The 19,487-nt window shown below is 34.4% G+C and overlaps 6 protein-coding genes and 1 pseudogene across 7 annotated transcripts, besides 2 other annotated features; 2 read left to right on the forward strand and 5 right to left on the reverse strand.

Annotated features, from left to right (window-relative positions):
* The first annotated feature begins 226 nt into the window (after nucleotides 1-226).
* Nucleotides 227-789: a mobile genetic element.
* Nucleotides 790-1,069: 280 nt separating this feature from the next.
* TVAGG3_0865500 (protein of unknown function, DUF4106 family) lies at nucleotides 1,070-1,707 on the forward strand (the record flags this gene model as incomplete). Its single annotated transcript, XM_051249842.1, has 1 exon — nucleotides 1,070-1,707. A coding segment is annotated over one exon (638 nt), but the record flags the coding sequence as incomplete, so codon positions are not given.
* A 1,696-nt stretch (nucleotides 1,708-3,403) lies between these two features.
* Nucleotides 3,404-19,487: part of a mobile genetic element that runs on past the window's edge.
* Nucleotides 9,559-10,010, reverse strand: TVAGG3_0865520 (annotated as a pseudogene). The gene has a single exon. A coding segment is annotated over exon 1 (452 nt).
* On the forward strand, nucleotides 10,473-10,922 carry TVAGG3_0865530 (protein of unknown function, DUF4106 family; the record flags this gene model as incomplete). The annotated part of the gene is made up of 1 exon (XM_051249843.1): nucleotides 10,473-10,922. The coding sequence occupies one exon, from the start codon at nucleotides 10,473-10,475 to the stop codon at nucleotides 10,920-10,922; it is 450 nt and encodes a 149-aa protein (XP_051085318.1).
* On the reverse strand, nucleotides 13,150-13,560 carry TVAGG3_0865540 (organellar and viral DNA polymerase type B; the record flags this gene model as incomplete). The annotated part of the gene is made up of 1 exon (XM_001292649.1): nucleotides 13,150-13,560. One exon carries the CDS (start codon nucleotides 13,558-13,560, stop codon nucleotides 13,150-13,152), a length of 411 nt encoding a protein of 136 aa, XP_001292650.1.
* On the reverse strand, nucleotides 13,931-14,484 carry TVAGG3_0865550 (organellar and viral DNA polymerase type B; the record flags this gene model as incomplete). Its single annotated transcript, XM_001298993.2, has 1 exon — nucleotides 13,931-14,484. A coding segment is annotated over one exon (554 nt), but the record flags the coding sequence as incomplete, so codon positions are not given.
* TVAGG3_0865560 (uncharacterized protein) lies at nucleotides 15,261-15,611 on the reverse strand (the record flags this gene model as incomplete). The annotated part of the gene is made up of 1 exon (XM_051249844.1): nucleotides 15,261-15,611. The coding sequence occupies one exon, from the start codon at nucleotides 15,609-15,611 to the stop codon at nucleotides 15,261-15,263; it is 351 nt and encodes a 116-aa protein (XP_051085319.1).
* On the reverse strand, nucleotides 18,299-18,451 carry TVAGG3_0865570 (uncharacterized protein; the record flags this gene model as incomplete). Its single annotated transcript, XM_051249845.1, has 1 exon — nucleotides 18,299-18,451. The coding sequence occupies one exon, from the start codon at nucleotides 18,449-18,451 to the stop codon at nucleotides 18,299-18,301; it is 153 nt and encodes a 50-aa protein (XP_051085320.1).

Below are 19,487 nucleotides of genomic sequence, written 5' to 3' on the forward strand. Positions count from 1 at the left end.
CACATTATGCCTCTGTTGTTCCATTTTTCATCCAATTCATCCCTTCGATATCTTGATAATTTTAATCAATAAAATAAATGAGGACTTTTAAACTAAATTAAGGTTGCAAAAAGCGGGGAACTATACAGAAATTGAGAGACCCCGGCCCCATAAGCGAGAACCCAGCCGGGAGAAAAGAACGATATAAAATATAGTTTTTTTCTTGATTTTTATCTCAATGTTTAAGGGTGCACACGAGAGGATCATGTAAACTTCAGAATTTAGAACCTTATTTTTAGGCATTATCTTGGCTACCTATTTAGGCTCGAAAAGCAAAAAATATCAAAAAATACAACTTGACTCCATTATGACCCTTTCATGGAGGTAGTTTTTATCCGCTAGTATTTTCCCTTTGAATCTCTTTACAATTCGAAATCAAATTCAAAACTCAGTAGAAGAAAGGAAGAATCGACTTACTACGGTTGTAATACGAATAAATACATATATTTAATTATTTTTATTTACATAATAATTGTTTGAAGCTCATATTCCATCAAATTTTTAAATAAAAACATTAAAATGTTGAAAATGTTCATATATTTTAATAGGGTTTTGGCACTTTATTGAGGAATTACTACATACATAGTCGAACTGAACTTGATATTTTGAAATTTAAATTATTTATCAAAATTAAAATTTAACTTGAAATTTATAATTATTTAGTCATATTTTGCATAATTCTAAGTAGATTTTGTAAAAAATCAAGAAAGAAAAATTTTAACGTGCTTTATTTTTTCTTTTTTATAATAAAAAAAAAAAAAAAAGGTAGTGGGGCCTCCAGGCACTTCGTGCCCTCTAGCCCTGAAGATGTTTAGTATAACTTTGTCCGGACAAGTAAGGGTCTATCGTCGCTACAGGAAAAGTTACAGGCGTTCCACGGAAGTAAACTTTGAGAAGCCTTTTCCCCTTATAGAATGAGATAGGACGGTTATTTTACAAAACTGACAACACTTTGACCGAGTAGTTTTTTGTGCTGAACAAAAAGTGTCATATAAACATCTGTCAAAAACCGTTTTTTACTTCACTTAAAATGCCACGTAAGCTACGTAAGAATATACGTAAGAGGAAGGGAGCATTGAAACATCCAATAGTAAAACTGACACCACAACAACAGTTGCAACAACAAATGATGAATGACCCCACTATGTTGCAACAAATGTCAAGCAACCCTATGCTTTTAAACCGAGTTATTGGTGCACAGAGTGGAGGTTTAAGAGCGGCACTTTTAGCGAAAATGGCAGGCTATGGTGGAGCTGCAGACGGAACAGCTTATAACCCTCAAAGTCAAATGAATTTGAGTTCACTCAAAAATCAAATAACAGATGTCAAAAAGTCAAACATAGACATACAGAAACAAATAAGTGAAAACGAAAAGAAACTAGAATATGACAGACACACAAAGAAACTCAATGAGTTAAACGTAGAGAAAAAGAAGAAAGAAGAACAACTGAAAGAACTAAGTACAGAGGAATATGCGAAAAAAGTGTCAGAAAAAGCAGCAGAAGTAGCAAAAATGGAACAAGATGTTATAAATTTGAAAAACCATACTACTCAATATAAAGTACTGAAAGATGAAGAAATAAAACAAAAAGCCCTGAAGACATATATGGATAGCGATGAGTATAAAAAAGAAGTTGAAGCAAATGTAAAGGCAGAAAAACTTTTACAGTTGCAAAACCAAACCGTACAGTATGAAAACTTAGCACAAGAAAGTAAAAATAACGACGCAGCCATGCAAAAGGCAATGAAAAGCGCAGAATATATAAAAGCTAATAATGACTGGTTAGATGCCCAAGCCAACGCCAAAGCAGCCCAACTTATAGGGTCAATAAGGACAAAAATACAAGCGGATGAAGACAGTTCAAATGAAGCTTTAATGAATGCTGACTTTAAGAACGCCTTCGAAGCTCTTCATAGTAAGGTGAAACTAGTGAACGACTTCTCATCTGGAAAGAAACTGAAGTCTGAAGGTTTCGACAAAGAGTTAAGAGAAGTAGCACAAAATATGACGAAAATAACAGATGCAGCAACGAGACAGGCAGTTCAAAGTGCCTATGACGCCGTTAGAGCAACTGTTGTGGAAAGTCAAGAAAAAGAGTTACAACAGACCAAAACAGACCTAGTAAATGCTTTCTTAAAAACGAAAAAGTCAGGTAGGACATTATGTGCTGCAGATGGAACATATGTGCCAGCTGGTGGAACTTATATACCACCAAACCCTCCAAGAGAAGCACCTGCACCAGGACTACCTAAAACATTTACATCGTCACATGGACACAGACACAGGCATGCACCAAAACCAACACAACAACCAACACAACAACCAACACAACAACCAACACAACAACCAACAGTTCAAAACACTGCACCACAACCAACAGTTCAAAATCCAGCACCACAACCAACAGTTCAAAACACTGCACCACAACCAACAGTTCAAAACACTGCACCACAACCAACAGTTCAAAACACTGCACCACAAACAGAGCAAGGACATAAAAGAAGTAGAGAACAAGGAAACCAAGAATTCTTAAAAATGCTTAAGGAAAATTATGGTTACCCAGATACTCTTGACTTTAGTGACAGATATAAAGAAGCTATTAGAAAGTTCAAGGAAGGAAATACTGACCCGAACCTATTTAGCTTTATGGTTCAGCACCAAATGGGATATAATTTCAAACCTGGAAAATACAAGCTCGCTAAGGGATATGATTTAATAGCATATCATCCAAATGACATGGATGAATTTACTCCGAGATATTTGGTGTCAGAGATAAATGATAATTCAACTATCTTCATGAAACGCGTAAAAAATAGAGACGGAACGAAAGAAGAAAGGGTTATGAATGCGGATGGCTTAAATAGGGAACTTGTTAAAAACGGTCTCGGAATATATGAAATGCCAGCAGATGAGGTACAAGAAACTCCACAGGAAGAAGTTCAAATACAACCAGACATGGAAGAAATAGTTCAGCAACAACAGCTAGAAGAGCCTGAAGGAAACGAACAAGTCCCTCCTTTGGAAACTAACTTCACAGAACTAGATGAAGATTTGGAACAGCCGAAAAATCTTGACCCTCAACAAGAGTATGCGGAGAATATGGAATCTTTCCAAGAGTCTAAGAAAAATTCGGCTGACATAGTAGAAGAATATCGAAAAATGTTCGCCGACATACAAAAGACTCCAACATCAGATGAAAATATTCAGCATAGAATGGAAGTACTGAAAGAAAATGTACGCAAATACAACAATCCTTTTTACTTACGACCATATAACGTTCAATCTTTGGCTGAACTCGGTGAAAATAAAAGGTTAAATTTCAACAAAACATATAGAAATGAAACATTGTTTAAAGTTCATTCAGAACCTAACCAATATGGAAACAAACCTACTTTTGTTTCTGCAGACTATGGAACTACAATGAGATGGGGTCATAAAGCTAATCCGGATAGGTGGTTCATAAACTTACAACCACAATTCCAAGAAGTTGTAGACGCAATGGAAGTGAATGGTGAACCAGATATAGCTGGTATTTTCAGCGCGGCTTTAATGCCATTGAAAGATATGAAACATGCAGATATTTTGGACCAGTATGAAATGAACATGGCTGAGGGAAATATAACACCTGACGTTCTAGAACATTTATCTCAAAGAAACTACACAGAACCATAGAGATGGTATATTTGGTGAAGAGTTTAGAAAGAAAGTTAGGGAGATAGAAGGAAGAGAACCTATTGTACATGACCTTGCAAACGAAAGTTTGCAAAATGTCATAAAAACTTACTTTGCAGACAATGAACTGAGAAGGGATGAATATTTAAGAAAACTCAAATGGACAGTACCAAATGAAATGTTAGTATTGAAAAAACATGTTCCTTGACAAAATAAAACCAACTACAGAAATAAATGACGCAAGACTGAAACATTGGGTAAAAGCTTTCCCATTCACAAAAGATATTATTGGTAACATGGAAGAAAACCAGAATGGCTACAAAAACATATATTTGGAAACGAGCATATTCCATATGGACAAGCTATATTTGAAGAGCTTGAACCGGAAACTCAGGAAAGAGTCATGCAAACAATACGCGAAGACTCAAATACAAACTATGACAAAATCTTTCTAGGATATAGGTTACCTGAGATGGGCGACCAGAGCCCAAAGGCAAAAAAGGACATGGGAAATTTACAACATACTAGGTGAACATGAGGCAAAGATGCAACAACTTGAAGCAGAGGGCAAGTTACCAAAAGCGACACCAAAGAAGAAGAGTAGAACAAAGTGAAAATAGTGAAGAAGTAACTTCATCTAGTGAAAGTAGTGGCAATGAAGGAAAAAGAAGAGTTAAAAACTCAGTCAGGAAGAAAGTAAAGCTTGGTACGAGTGGGTTCTATTATGACACATAAATCCAACTATTCTATATTTTTACCCATATGAAATGTACGCCGCTCAGAATATAACGCCAACAGTTTTGGATGCCATGAACGGAAATGTTTCCGAATGGTATAACGAATGCGACAATGCCATTAGAAGGTCAGAAATAGTTCCTGGAACTTACGAATATACAACTGCTGTTTCTTATGGAAACGTAGGTGAGTTTGGAGAAGGTTCTTCAACAACAGTAGATATTGCTTGCGACAGGTTTCATATTATTTCTATTGACAACTCATTCTTATACGTGGAACAAGACATTGAAATAAAACCTTCTGCCAATTGTCTGACAAGAAAGGTTGCAATGGAATTTTCTATGTCGGATACCAATATGCTCCAGAAGTTTTCATGGGATATAAGATATATTCTAACTCTGACTTAGTTCAAACAGTAACATGGGCAAACTATGAATGGTTCGCTTTGAGAAACTCAGTACAACCACAAGCTAGAGAACAAACAGACCAGTATGCAAATATTGAGAAAATAAGAAGACTTGACCCTAACGTTCCAGGAGTTTATGTTAACCTTTCTGGTTCAGATGGAACTGCTGCCACTAAAGTAAAACTGAAACTTAGAGTTCCTTTGTCATCTTTCCTCATCTTCAGGTTTTTAAGATACTTGCCAAACTGGGCAGGAAAAATTTCTATCGAACTTACTCCAAGCAAAAATAACTTAGTCATTGCACCAACACAAGACCCATTCACTATTACAGACGTAAAGGGAACAAATCAAACGTCATTCGCGCCGAATTTTGCAAAGACAAAGTTGACTTAGACTTTGGTTTCTCAAACTTCAACAATGAAGTAAACTATTATTTCAATGCTGCTGGAACTGCTTGGACCCAGTTAAGTTCACATGCGAAAAGTTGAATGCAAGAGAATAGAAAGCAGACTTGCAGTCTATATGTTGGACCCAGATATTTCAAATGCTTTAGCTGCCAAATATATTGCAGTTCCACTTATGTTCCCTATACACCAAATATCTGTCAAAGACTTTGCAGGTGAAGTTGGAAACCAAAGTGCTGACCCAGTGCAAGAACAGATATTGCTTTAAACAACTGCAATGAAACATGCAGATACTATGTTTGTACTGTTCAGACGAACTATAAATGACTATTCTTGTTTCTACAACCCTGGTATTAAATATCATATAAACATAGATGGCAAATATTATCCAAGAGAAGAATATTCTACAGTTGAGGATATGAGGTCAGATACAACTTGACATTAGATGCTATGAACTTTAACAACAACTTCACAACAACCATTAACCCTGAAATGCAAAGTTCTATTATGCCATATGTGAAAGTATGGACTCATACAGGAGGTCAAAAAACTCAATATACAAATGGAGACGGTTCAAACTTTTGGCTTGGCATTCCATTTGCTGACTCAGAAGACTTTATGGGTGGTATTTCAACTGTTGGTACTGTACAAATACAATATACTGGTGACAGAGACGGTCCAGATGAATTGAGAGCAAAGAAGTTTACAAACCAATAGCACTTTTTCACGGAAAGATGCTCTTTGAAGATTCGTTCGATGAAACCTGCTGGGCTCCTCAGATTGGCATAACGACAGCTTCCATAGAGCAGATTTTGGCAGCAGGTCAGTAAGTTGTTCTTGAACTGACTTCTCTCCGTCAAATATTGACAGTACGACAGTTTTGACATAATATTGTATTATAAAACTTTCCTTTAGTAATATCTGTAAGTTTTGAAGTTATATTTTTGTCTGCTTCAAAGAACTTTCACCATTTCAGTTATACCAACTTTCTTTGCTTTATGAAAATATTTTGGTTCAGCAAATATTGCTATTCTATAACATTTTCCATTGTTTGTGTAAAGAACTATTCTGTCAATGTATTTGTATTGTTTGTGAGTTAAACTTTGTTCTGCTTCAATTCAATAAGATATCCGAAACGTCCATCTTATTATTCTAAGTAAAATGTCATTTCCGAAAAATAGAAGCGTAAGTGTTTCAAAAGGTTTAATGGCGGTGGCAGATGTGAAGTTAAATTCACCAACTCAAAACAAAACAGTCAAAGTGTTGTTGTCAATGTCAAAGACAGAGATGTTGAAGTGGGGAAACCATACGAAGACGAAGATGGTATAACAATTGTTCCTGTAAAAGAACAACCAACATATCCTGAAGTTAGCAGAGACTTAAGTTCTGTTGCAGATATTCGAAACGACTACCAACAACTGAAGACAAACTTCAAACTCAGGAGAAGATTTGTCAAGCTTTAGGTATAATGTTAAACTTGGTCGAACACAACCCTGTAAAAGTGAACTCATATGTCATTGCACCTCATGAAGTCTTGAAAGAACTATTGAAACTTTTGACAGAGGCAGACGATATAAACATCAAAGAAATAGAACCCGACATTAGTTGCTGTGGTGTTTCATATAATGTCATTGACAAGATATACGTTATGAAAGGAGGTGAAACGTTGAACTTAAAGTATAGTTTCCCCAGACGTCATAAAAATATTTGACGACCACAACATTTCATTAAAATTTATTTGCTAAGTAAATGGCAGAAGATATAATGGTTTATACTATTACGACTAAAAACCCTGAGTCATATAATTCTATAACAACAAACTTACAAAGTCCTCAAGGACGATATTGTAAACTAACCTTAAACACAATGACGACTAAAGCCTGTTTTGCTCTTTTGACACCAGAAGACTTTATTGTTGTGAATGGTAAAAAATACTCCTTTGAAGATACTTACTCAGATATACCACCAACAGGTTTTGTTGACTTATTTAATACTTTAAGTACGGGTGTAACATGTGCTGCAACTAGAGCAGGGTTTCATTATGTTTGGATGTCCGACTGAGTTTACTATAAACGATATGAGCTATAATACAAAACTTATTTCTGGTTTTTACTACCAAACAGTTTCCTATAACAGGAAAAGGTGTCATACAAGGAATGTCTATTCCATTGACATTAAGCAAGCACCAATCTTATATATTGTTTCAAACTTAGGTTCAAAGTGTTATTCGAATGTCGACAGAAAACTATTATGACCAAAAGATACTTATGCGTATAAACAATACTTTCTCTGCTGGTTTGCCTATTGTTCATTCGAATGCAGAATTTTCAACCTTAGTGAACTCAAACACTTTGGCAAGTATAACGTTGACATTAGTTTGACGCAAACTTTGTTCCTGTAAAACTTTTATGTCCTATGTATTTGTCAATGACGGCAGAAAGTTTCGAATTGGAAGATGCAACTGGTGAAAGTATTGTATTACAAGAACACACTTCAACAACAAATAGCTCAAGAACAACAAATGCAACAAATGCAACAACAAAGTCAAGAAATAAAAAAAATATTTTTTTATTTTTATAAAAATGTACAGAATAGATGTTTAGATTTTTATGACTTCCAAGCATTCAGAAATATGTGTCCATTTAGAGACTATAACAAAGCAGTCGAGAATTTGAAACGTTTAGTCATTTATGTTGCTCTGCCCCAGAATGTTTATGTCATGAAAGAATGGGATGTAGTCTTTAACAAACCTAAAAGCGACAATAGTTTCAGAACAAGAATGTAGACAGAAACTTAAGAAAATAAAAGTTGTACAAGTTGGAATGAAGATGTTAGATGCTTGGGATATCTTATTGTCAAAGTTAGAAGATTTTTCAGTTCGTGGTATAAAGTTTTATACACCTTCTCCAAAACTTCTATTCTATCTTCACTGGATATAAATACGAACAAGTAGAATGGAAAGAAAATATTATAGAAGCTTGGTTAGACCATGTCAAAGAAATTATATGCAATGGAAACGAAAGAGTCTATGAGTATATCTTATGTTGGTTTGCAAACATCTTACAACATCCAAGTGCTAAAAAATGAAACTGCTCTCATTATAATTGGAAAACAAGGAACTGGGTAAGAATACTTTCTTTACAGATATCTTATGCAAACTGTTAGAAGGCTATTCGAACCCGAATATGACAAACTTAGAAAACATCTGTGGCAAGTTTAACTCCTCAATAGAGAATATGAAACTTATAGTATGTAACGAACTTCAAAGTATAGATACAACAAAAGTTTTGAACTCAGATGCTTTGAAGAGTCTTATAACAGACAAAGTTGGAGTTGTTGAAAGAAAATATAAAGACCAAAGAGTTTGTGAAAATGTTGCAAACTTCATTATGGTTTCAAACAATGCTGTTCCGATGAAGTTAGAAAGTTCTGACAGAAGATATGTAGTTGTCAGAACGTCAGAAGCTCATATGCAAGATACAGAATATTTTGACGACTTAGCAGAAACTTTGACATCTGACTTTTACAACCACTTGTTCTCATATTTTATGACATTAGATATTTCAAAGTTCAATCCAAGACAAATTCCACATACCGAAGAGAACAAACATTGTTAGAAGCAAAACAAGAGTGTATATGAACTGTTCATAGATGAAACTGACTTTGAGTGTTTAGATGAAAGGTCATTGTACGATTTCGTATAAAACAATATTGTCAAGAATATGGTTATATGACAGCGTCTAAACGAAACATTCTTGGCAAATGTCAAAAGTCTTTTAGACGTACAGAATGGTGTATATACAAAGAAAATTTTTTATGAGTAAATTTTAAAAAAAATAATTTTTTTATCCGATAGAAAAAGATGGCAAAATTCATCTCAGTAAACAAGTACATGTCAGGACTTAAAGAAGAACTAGACCATTCACATATTTGAATGTTTACTTCTACCATTTTGAAAAGTCTTCATTCAGCAAAGTTTGGAAACATCGAACCAGTTAAGTTTGCTATTGTGACTAAAAATGGTGCGAAATTTGAAGACTTAGACATAGAAGGTTTGTTAGCAGTCAAGAAAGTTTTGACAGAAGGTTCTCAAACCTTAAAGAAGGCAAAGCATACAAACTTGTTATACCCTTATGAACCAAAGAAAGCAGACGACTATGAATATTATGAGTCTAAGATAGTTTGAAGTTCAAGGTAAATTGGGTAAAAAAGATTTTAGAGTCTAAGCCAGTGTTTTACTCCTAAAGAGGAAGAGAACATTGACATTGACCCAGAAATGTTCTAAAAATAAAATTTTATTTTTACATGTCAAATTTCTTTTTCTCTGGAACTGGTTCAGGTTCTTTCTTCTCTTCTTCTACTTTCTTTTCTTTCTTTTCTTTCTTCTTCTTTTCTGGTGGAGTTATGTCAAATTTGGCGCAACTATATTTTGTAAAAGTTCTTTGTCCTTTAATAGCTCTTCTATTCTGTTTTCTATTTCATCTTCAAGAACAGCGCATGTGTCTTCTTTGCATTCTAAGAACTTTTGTTGGACTTCATCTTTCCAATCGGCGTCATCTCTGTCAACAAGTCTGTCATTGACAAATTTTAAGACTTCTCTGCTTAATGTTTTATGGTTCTTGTCATATTCCCAGAAACAGAACTTTAGAACAAATTCACCTTTCTTGTTTACACTATGTAAGATTTTATGGTCGACAGATGTTTTGCTGTCGAAAAGCTTGTCTCGAATATAGATAGCGAAATCGCTAGACATTTTCTAAAAGATAAAAATTTTAATTTTTCTAAAAATATGTTAGAAAAAAAGTTTGCTGACATTGACAAAAAATTTGAGAATGTTTTAAACAAGAACAAGAGGAAGTTAGAAAATGCTCAGATAAAACCTATACATGACAAGTTCTTATTTGCTCAGAATGGTATAACAGGTCTAATTGCACCACCTGGGTCGGGTAAGACTTTCACTTATCTTAAAATGGCTGCACAACAACAAGAACTAGATGAGAAGAACCCATTCTATGAGTTAGTTGTCATTTGTAGTACTTCTGGTCAATTTGACCAAACCGTCAATTCGTTCAAAGATATTATAAAGAAGTCTAAGTTAGTATGTATAAAGGATACTGAGTTGTTAGATTGGATAAAGAAGTACCAAAGAAGAGTTTTGAAGTATAATGCTATAAATGAGTATATAAATTCGAAGTTTAAAGACCCAAATGAGGAAATGCAGAGAATATTAGAGAAGAAACACTTCAGAAACAAACAGAAAGAGATAGAATACATTTCGAAGAAATTGCAATCTTACGATTGGAAGACATACCCTCATAGGTGTCTTCTTATCTTAGATGACTTTGCTTCTCATCCTTTGCTTAAGAATAGAGAACAAGATATGTGTCGAATTCTTAAGAAGCTCAGACACTTTAACATCTCAGTTGTCATTTGTGTACAGACAGCCAAGAGTTTAAGTAAGGATGTTAAAAGAATACTTACTGACATTGTACTTTTCCCCGGATTGTCCGAAGACGATTTCATGGAACTTATGAAAGAGTCCATGGCAGGTAAGTTTGACAGACATGAACTATGGGAGAAGTACAAAGTCATACAAGACCCTCATACTTCTTTCAGAATTCATATCTACGCAAACAAAGTTCAAATTGTAAAAAGTCAAGCTTGAAAAATAAAGAGTTCATCTACCCTACTTGTTTGAAGTTGTCAAAATACTCTGTTATTTTTTCCTTTAACAATGACAAATCTTCTTTGAATGTAAGTATTGTACAACCTTTCATATCATAGTGTGTTTGAGGTAACGTATCTTGAACTATTTGTTTCACATCTTCATTCGGTGTCATTGAAATTGGTAAGTTTTCGCGATAGAACCAATTTCTGTCAGATTTGTAAATCTTAGCAAGGTCGTAAAAGCTTTTGTTGTTTCTTCTGACTAAATGCAACATAACCATATCTTTATCTTCTTCATTTTCCATCTCTTCAGTATAAATCATATACTTATAGTTCTTTTCCTTACCTTTTGGTACCGAACGTGGTATTCTTTTCTGAATGCTTTTGTCTTTTGCTTCAAGCTTGTTTTCCATCTCTTCACGTTCTTGTCTATGAATTTCGTCAAGAAGCCTGTAAATATACCAAGCATAACGAGGCGAAGCCCACATTGCAACAGCATTTACAAGAAGTCTATGTACATAATATCCTCTCAAACCGTTTGGCAATTTTTCACGATTTTCATAGAGTTTTGGCGACCCCGAAAAAAGTCGGTCTCGCTGTTCTTCACGATTTTCATAGAGTTTTGGCGACTGGGGTTTTTTACTTACTCGAGTTTTTGCGACTACGAAAAAATCCGTAGTCGAATTTTCAGCTTCATTTAATAGTTCAATAGTGCTTTGGTTCCTAAACCAGTCTTGTGGTTTCTTAGTATCTGGAGCAAAACATGCTGTCAAAATACTTTGCATTTGGTACATATCGTCTTTGACCGAACGAATGAGACGGAGTTGTTTGTTAAACTGTATGTACTCATATTCTTCATTTATGGCTTCATGAACGATAGCAGTTGTTGTGTTCTCTGTTGTTGACATATCTGTCTTTATATTCCGGATAAAAAAATATTTTATAAAAAACTAACTTTATTTTTTTTAAGTTTGGTCATCCTTCACGGTATGACAAATATACTATATTTTACTTAAAAATATGCAAGCGGCTCATAGCTCAGTGGTATGGGCTACCTCGTTAAAGGCGTTGAAGACCTCAGTTCAAATCCCGATTCGCGCAGGTTTTTTTCCTTTTATGCAGTGAAATTTCATGTACATAGGTTACTTTGGTGTTAGACCCTAGTGAAGAAAATAGAATGATATAAGTTTACATTTGTAAGGTTACTTTGGTGTTAAACCCTAGTGAAGAAAATAGAACGATATAAGTTTACATTTGTAAGGTTACTTTGGTGTTAGACCCTAGTGAAGAAAATAGAACGATATAAGTTTACATTTGTAAAGTTGGACGATAAAAATCTCTGCTACTGTCAGTAAAAGTACTGCTACTGTCAGTAAAAGTACTGCTACTGTCAGTAAAAGTACTGCTACTGTCAGTAAAAGTACTGCTACTGTCAGTAAAAAGGAAAATTTGAGAGGGTTTTCGACGATAAAGTACTGCTACTGTCAGTAAAAGTACTGCTACTGTCAGTAAAAATACTGCTACTGTCAGTAAAAGTACTGCTACTGTCAGTAAAAGTACTGCTACTGTCAGTAAAAGTACTGCTACTGTCAGTAAAAGTACTGCTACTGTCAGTAAAAATACTGCTACTGTCAGTAAAAGTACTGCTAATGTCAGTAGCAATGGTCGAAGTCGAACCTACCGACGAGGCAATTTACCTAATTGAAATTAACGAGCTTGTTAAAGACTTCCTCAGGCAGAATGTAAAAGGCTTGTTAACGGTTAGAAACCGTATAGAACCTTCATTTTTTTCCTCAAAAATAATGTTTATGTTAGAATATTAGAAAATAACATTTTTTCTAACATAAACGTTTCACATGGTAAACGTTATTTTTACATTATGACACGAAGTGAACATTGACACTTCGTCAAAAAAATCCCTGAAATCATATCTTTACATACAAAAAAATACAAAAAAAATGACACTTTTTCATTAGATAACTGTTATTTTTTGACGAAGTGAACATTGACACTTCGTCAAAAAAATCCCTGAAATCATATCTTACATACAAAAAAATACAAAAAAATGACACTTTTTCATTAGATAACTGTTATTTTTTGACGAAGTGAACATTGACACTTCGTCAAAAAAATCCCTGAAATCATATCTTACATACAAAAAAATACAAAAAAAAATGACACTAACTTTATTTTCTGACTTTCACAAAAGACCAAAAATAAACGCTTTACATGTATTTTTCAGCAACTTCGTCAAATAATTTTATAGCTTTATCTATCTCATCTACTTCAAACGTTTCTTTACCTTTTATGGGAGCACCATACATTTTCTCAAACTTTTCAAGTAGTTCTGTTTCTGCAGCTCTCATATCATTAACCAACACAACCTTGACTCTATTGACTGAACTGTCATATCTTAGAGTTATATTATATGTTCTTCCTATCTTATATCTTTTTGTATTGAAGTCCTTCGGTTTCTGAACGATGTAAAGTAAGCCTTCACTGCAACGTTCCGTATTGAATGAACCATATGTTATGAAGTTATATCCAACAACTGGGTCTAACCATAACAAAACTATTGGTATAAGACTTTTGTCTATAAGATATGCTGCAGTTCCATAGAATTTTACCGATATCATAAGCTCAGGATTTCTTGTCAAAATTTTCTGAGTTGAAGCATTTATAACCCAGTGGTTTGTTTTCTTTCCAAATGGAGATAAAATGTCTGACAAAGAATATTTGTTGTATTTCTTTGAGTATCTTACGTTTAAATCACCTATTCTAACCACTTTGGTGTCATTGTCTATCTTTCCAACTGTTTCAAACTGAATGTTTGACATATCTTTCTTTAAATCTGCATAGTCGTTTCTCATTCTTTCTATCTCTTTGACGGAGTAGTTATATTTCCTCATTGCTGCTTTACATTTAGAACATTGCGGGTTCATTTTTGCGTTATATTCTGAAACCTTACCTGCTAAAACAACTAAAGCGTCAATGGTTTTCTTTAACTCAAAAGTTGCTGGTTTTATCTGTTTATTCCATACTTTGCCTCTTCTATCTTTATCTCTTATCTGCCATACACATTCAGCAACTAACGAAACAAAGTTGTCGTAGGTCTTAAATTCTTCAGATTTATATATGTCAGAAACATTCTTATATACCATGTCGCAATCTTTGTCCATAACCTTATGGTTGCAATGAAATCCTAGAAACTCATAGTTTACCTTTCGTATGAACTTCTTTATTTCTACCGAGTCAGTTGCTTTGACTTCTATTTCATCGAATTCAGGAATAGTTAGTTTTTGTTGCTGAATTTCAGGCAATTTGGGTAAATGGTCGATGAGGTCCTCCATTTCATAAAGATACTGTTCATTTGTTTCATCTTTCGCACTACAGTCTAAATTACATGTTAAAAGTTCTTGCTTTATCTTCTGGATTTCTGTTTCAAAAGTATATGAAGAAGGAATGAAGCTTTTCATCTCTACTAACATTGACGTAGGATTCATGACTAAAGAGTTTGGTGCTGTAGTTGTTTGTATTGCTGTTGTGCCGATTGTTGACATTTTTATTTTTTTATACAAAATAAAAAAAATAAAAAAAATAAAACTAACTTTATTTTTTATTTCGGGAAAATTCATGAAAATTCAAGAGGTGAAAAAAGAGGGTAGAAGACAGGTTAGATCTAACCATCTACCCTAAAATATATTTTTGGGTCATTTACACTCATTACGAAGAAGTCATGACAAAACATATACGAAGAAGTCTTGACAAAACATTTACGAAGAAGTCATGACAAAACATTTACCCGACATTCTCGTCAAATACAAAATAAAACTAACTTTTTCATTAGATAACTGTTATTTTTTGACGAAGTGAAGGTTGACACTTCGTCAAAAAAATCCCTGAAATCATATCTTACATACAAAAAAATACAAAATAAAACTAACTTTTTCATTAGATAACTGTTATTTTTTGACGAAGTGAAGGTTGACACTTCGTCAAAAAAATCCCTGAAATCATATCTTACATACAAAAAAATACAAAATAAAACTAACTTTTTCATTAGATAACTGTTATTTTTTGACGAAGTGAAGGTTGACACTTCGTCAAAAAAATCCCTGAAATCATATCTTTACATACAAAATAAAAAAATAAAACTAACTTTTTCATTAGATAACTGTTATTTTTTGACGAAGTGAAGGTTGACACTTCGTCAAAAAAATCCCTGAAATCATATCTTTACATACAAAATAAAAAAATAAAACTAAATTATATTTTTTCTATCTTAAGGAAATTCATGAAAATTCATGAGGTTAGAAAACGTGTTAGATCTAACATTCTAACATAAATTATATTTTTGGTCCGGGAACAACTTTCTCTCAATTGGAGCTGTGGCATACTCTTTGCGTAAGCGGTTCAGACCTTCTTCGAACTCTTGGTCTCTCTTCGATTTGGATTGAGATTGGAATTGCTGGGGTGGAGCTTGCTGGAACATCCAAGGGTTGGGGAAGTAAGGCATAGGCAGAGGAGGGTAGTTCGGGAAGCCTTGTGGTGGGTAGTAACCTTGAGGTGGAAATTGGTAGTAATTTGGTGGAGGGACTTGCTGGAACTGAGCTTGCTGAGGAGACTGTTGTGGTTCTTTAGGTTCCTCTGGTTTGGGAATGGACTGGGTTGGTGGGACGTGGGACATTCGTTTGTGTCCTGTCAGAAGGAAGAACTTTTCCTGTTGGAAGGAAAAACTTTTTCTGTCGGAAGGAAAAACTTTTTCTGTCGGAAGGAAAAACTTTTTCTGTTGGAAGGAAAAACTTTTTCTGAAGTTCGACCAAAAAGTTCTCAATTTTCGAAAATTTGAATGGTTTACGGACGGACAACTGGAAAAATTTTTTCTGTCGGAAGGAAAAATTTTTTCTGTCGGAAGGAAAAACTTTTTCTGTCGGAAGGAAAAACTTTTTCTGTCGGAAGGAAAAACTTTTTCTGTCGGAAGGAAAAACTTTTTCTGTCGGATGGAAGGACTCGGAATGCCAGAAGGATTTGACGAGGCAGTTTACCTAATTTAAATAAACGACTGCGTAAAAGACTACTTGCGCAAGGTCATGAAGCCCAAGGTCAAGTTCACCACTATTTCTGGAAAGGCTGTCTTGAATCTCGAGACTTCGACCGAAATTCCAATTCAAATACCAGACGGGACAGCCTACGACGACATAAAGCAAGCAAAGAAGGAAGCCATTATAAAGTTCTTTGCCAAGCGTCCTTGGATACTACTTCCAAACAGAGAGAGTCCAATTCCACGAATTATACAAATTCTCAGAGCACTGTTCCACTTCTCAGGACAACCGTTCTACATAACCTGTGAAGGCGACATCCAACCAGTTCAGTAAACATCTCATTTTAACTTCACTTTTTTATGTTTTTTGTGAAAGTGTCAAAAATAAATTGTTTTCATGAGTTTTCTACGATATTAGAAAAAATGTTATTTTCTAATATCTTCACATTCAATACTTTTTCAGCACTTTTCCGTAGTTATATATGAAAGACAATTCGAGATAAAAGTCATAGTACAATGGAATAATATGTTGCACACCATTTGTTGTGAACCAAACTTGAAAGTCAGAGAAACTGTTACTAGGTGGTTCGTAGAATTTAGAAGCAAAGTCATAAAAGTCCTTACCAATACATAGAAACTATGTTGCTTGAACTGAAACTTGCATGACACATAACATTTTGAGGTCAAACACGTTTCTATAAACTGTCAAATCTGCTGGTGGAAGTATAAATTGAAATGGACCAATCTGGTAATGGTTCGTTCTGGTTTAGTAACCGAAGAAATTGTGCCCAAGAACGTTTGTCTACTTCCCAAAATAAAAACTCTGTATCTCTTGGGGGTTAATTTCAATCTTTTGAAATGAAACGGTGGAGTTCATCTTGTCATATTCTAGTTTCAGATAGTATGTTCCATTTAGTAAAGAGTCGTATTTTCTTGAAATTCCCAATAATATTTGTTCATTTGAGTTTGAAAGTCATTTAGAGTTTTCTCAAGACTTTCGTCTGAACGAACTGTAAAGATTCTCATTTCGTCAAATTTGTCTATTAGACCATCAGAACCTTTATACTGCCCATGAAAATATACTGCGAACATAAATGCGTTAGTTCTATTTGAAAACAAAACTCTTCTAAATCCTATTGCCTTTGCATCTGAAGGACTTTGAAGCCAACGAATTGGATAGTCAAACCTGTATACTCGGGATGAAATTTCTTCATCTGAAATAGTCCTACCAGCATTTGTAAAGATATAGTCTAACGGTTTTGTATCTGCTACTTTTGTTCTTTGTTTTTCAACCTGAAGCATTTAATATATGTAAAAATATATTGTTTTAAAATGGTATGCCATTTCATATTTCTCATCTAACAAACAAGTTTCCCAACGGTCTTCTCCAACAAACTCAGCGTACATTTCAAATAAAATTTAAAAAATGTCACTTTTTTAAAATAAATTTTTTACTTCATGCAATGTTTAACACATCGAAAGGCATGTCCATAAGACGTTCTTCTTCTAACCTCTCTAGTCTGTTTGGATAATTGGCACGTGCTGTTCCAAATCCATTTCGTAGCGAAGACCAGACAATTTGTCATAGACTTTTATGGGTCTTCCCTTCCTATATTTTAAAATTCTTCGAAACTCTCCAACCATATTTTGTAACTCTGCTTTTATTCTAGCAGATTTTCTATCCATTCTATATGGGGGCATTTTTATAAAAATAAAAAATATTTTTTTCTTTACTTTACATAACCGCCTGCTGCCATAAGTCTTTGACGCCAACCCATACCAGCTAATGAAGGTTGACTTGGTTTAGTTTGGAAACTAAACTTTGGTTTTGGTTTATCTTCAGTTTTTGGTTTTTCTTCTTCTATCGGTTTTTCGTCACTTTTCGGTTCCTCTGACTTTACCTCACTTGCAGGAACAGTGTGTCGTCAACATCTTCATAAATATCAATGCCATTTGTTTTTGTTTTCCTTTCAACTTTTTGTGTTTGTTGTAAAGTTTAGAATATTTCGACTCTAAGTCAATGAGATGTTCTATAATGAACTGTTGGTCAGTGAAGTAAACTTTTCCATCTGTTGTCTCGAAAGCTCCTTCAGACTTCAATATTTTATTTGTGAGAGTCTGTTTCTTTTTTGAGATACTTGCCGTTCCATTTTTTATGAAAAGTGACTTTGTAGTTAGGGTTTGTATTCCAGACCTGGCACTTTCTATTATTGAATTTTTTCTCTTCATCTGTAAGTTCTTTGACAGTTTTTGACAATGGTTCTGAACTTTTTGTTTGTGGTGTCAAATCTACCGTTTCAACTTCTTCGGTCATTTCATCTCAGTAAAAAATTTTAGTTTGGTTTGTTTTCAACTGGTTGTTTAGGTTTTTTAAGTCGGTCTAAAACTTCCTGAGGTATAGGAAGAACTTGACAAACACGTTGTGTAACTGCTGGAAGCCGACAAATCCATCTTGAACCCATTTGTCTCAATGCTGTATTGTTCATTTCATCTCAGTAAAAAACTTTACATTCCCCACGTTTGAGGCGGTTGAGGTTGGTTATTGTTTACCCATTGTTGTGCATGGTTATATCCTCTGTTAAAGAATCTTTCACCTTGGTCCATATAGTGTCCTGCTTGGTTATAGTAGTCATTTGCTTTGTTATAATAGTTTCCTGCTTGTCTTCCTACATTGTCCATCCATCCTTGAACTTTTCCTCTTGTTTCAGGATTTGGAATAAGATTTGTTGCATCTCGTGCTACATCCAACCTTTCTGTACAGTTTGTATAATAGGTTGTGCTTTCTCTTTAAGTATACCTAATGTACTCAAAATCTTCCTTCCAACTCCAAATACACCTCTGGCTATTGTTCCCACTGCGGGCAAAAATCTGGATGCAACTCCTGCTAATGCGCCAAATAAACCCATTTCTTATAGGATAAAAAATGACGAATCCAAACAAGGACCCCTATGTTTCTAAAGCGACAAAGAAAGCACTCATGATAAAAATCTTTAGTTCAACACCAAATGCTTGGTTTATGGATATCTTGGAAAACATTCGAGAGTTAGAACAGATGGACCACCATACTGGCTAATATTTGTCGGTCAAAACACAAGATACTGTGAAGCCATACCATTATGGTCCAAAAATATTTTAGATGTGAAAACTGCTTTGACAATATTCGTTGACAAATACCATCCAAAAAACTGACATCTGACTGTGAAAGTTCTTTCAAATCAGATGATGTAAAAAACTATCTGCGTTCAAAAAATGTAAACCAATATTTCATTGTCGACCAAAACCATTCTGCTCTTGGTGTCATTGACGGTTGTATAAAAATGTTAAGAGACTTAAACCAACCACAAGGTGGTGAAGCAAATGAAATGTCATATGACGACAAATATAGACACTTCTCCATGGCAAAGATGAGACAAGTTTTAAATATTTACAATAGCCGTAAACAAAAAGGTTTGGGAAACCACTCCCCGAAGAAATGAAAAACAACCCTGACTAGAGAAAGACTATATATTTAATAATTTAGTC

The sequence above is a fragment of the Trichomonas vaginalis genome, chromosome VI (assembly GCF_026262505.1).
Source record: "Trichomonas vaginalis G3 chromosome VI, whole genome shotgun sequence".
NCBI lineage: Eukaryota > Parabasalia > Trichomonadida > Trichomonadidae > Trichomonas > Trichomonas vaginalis.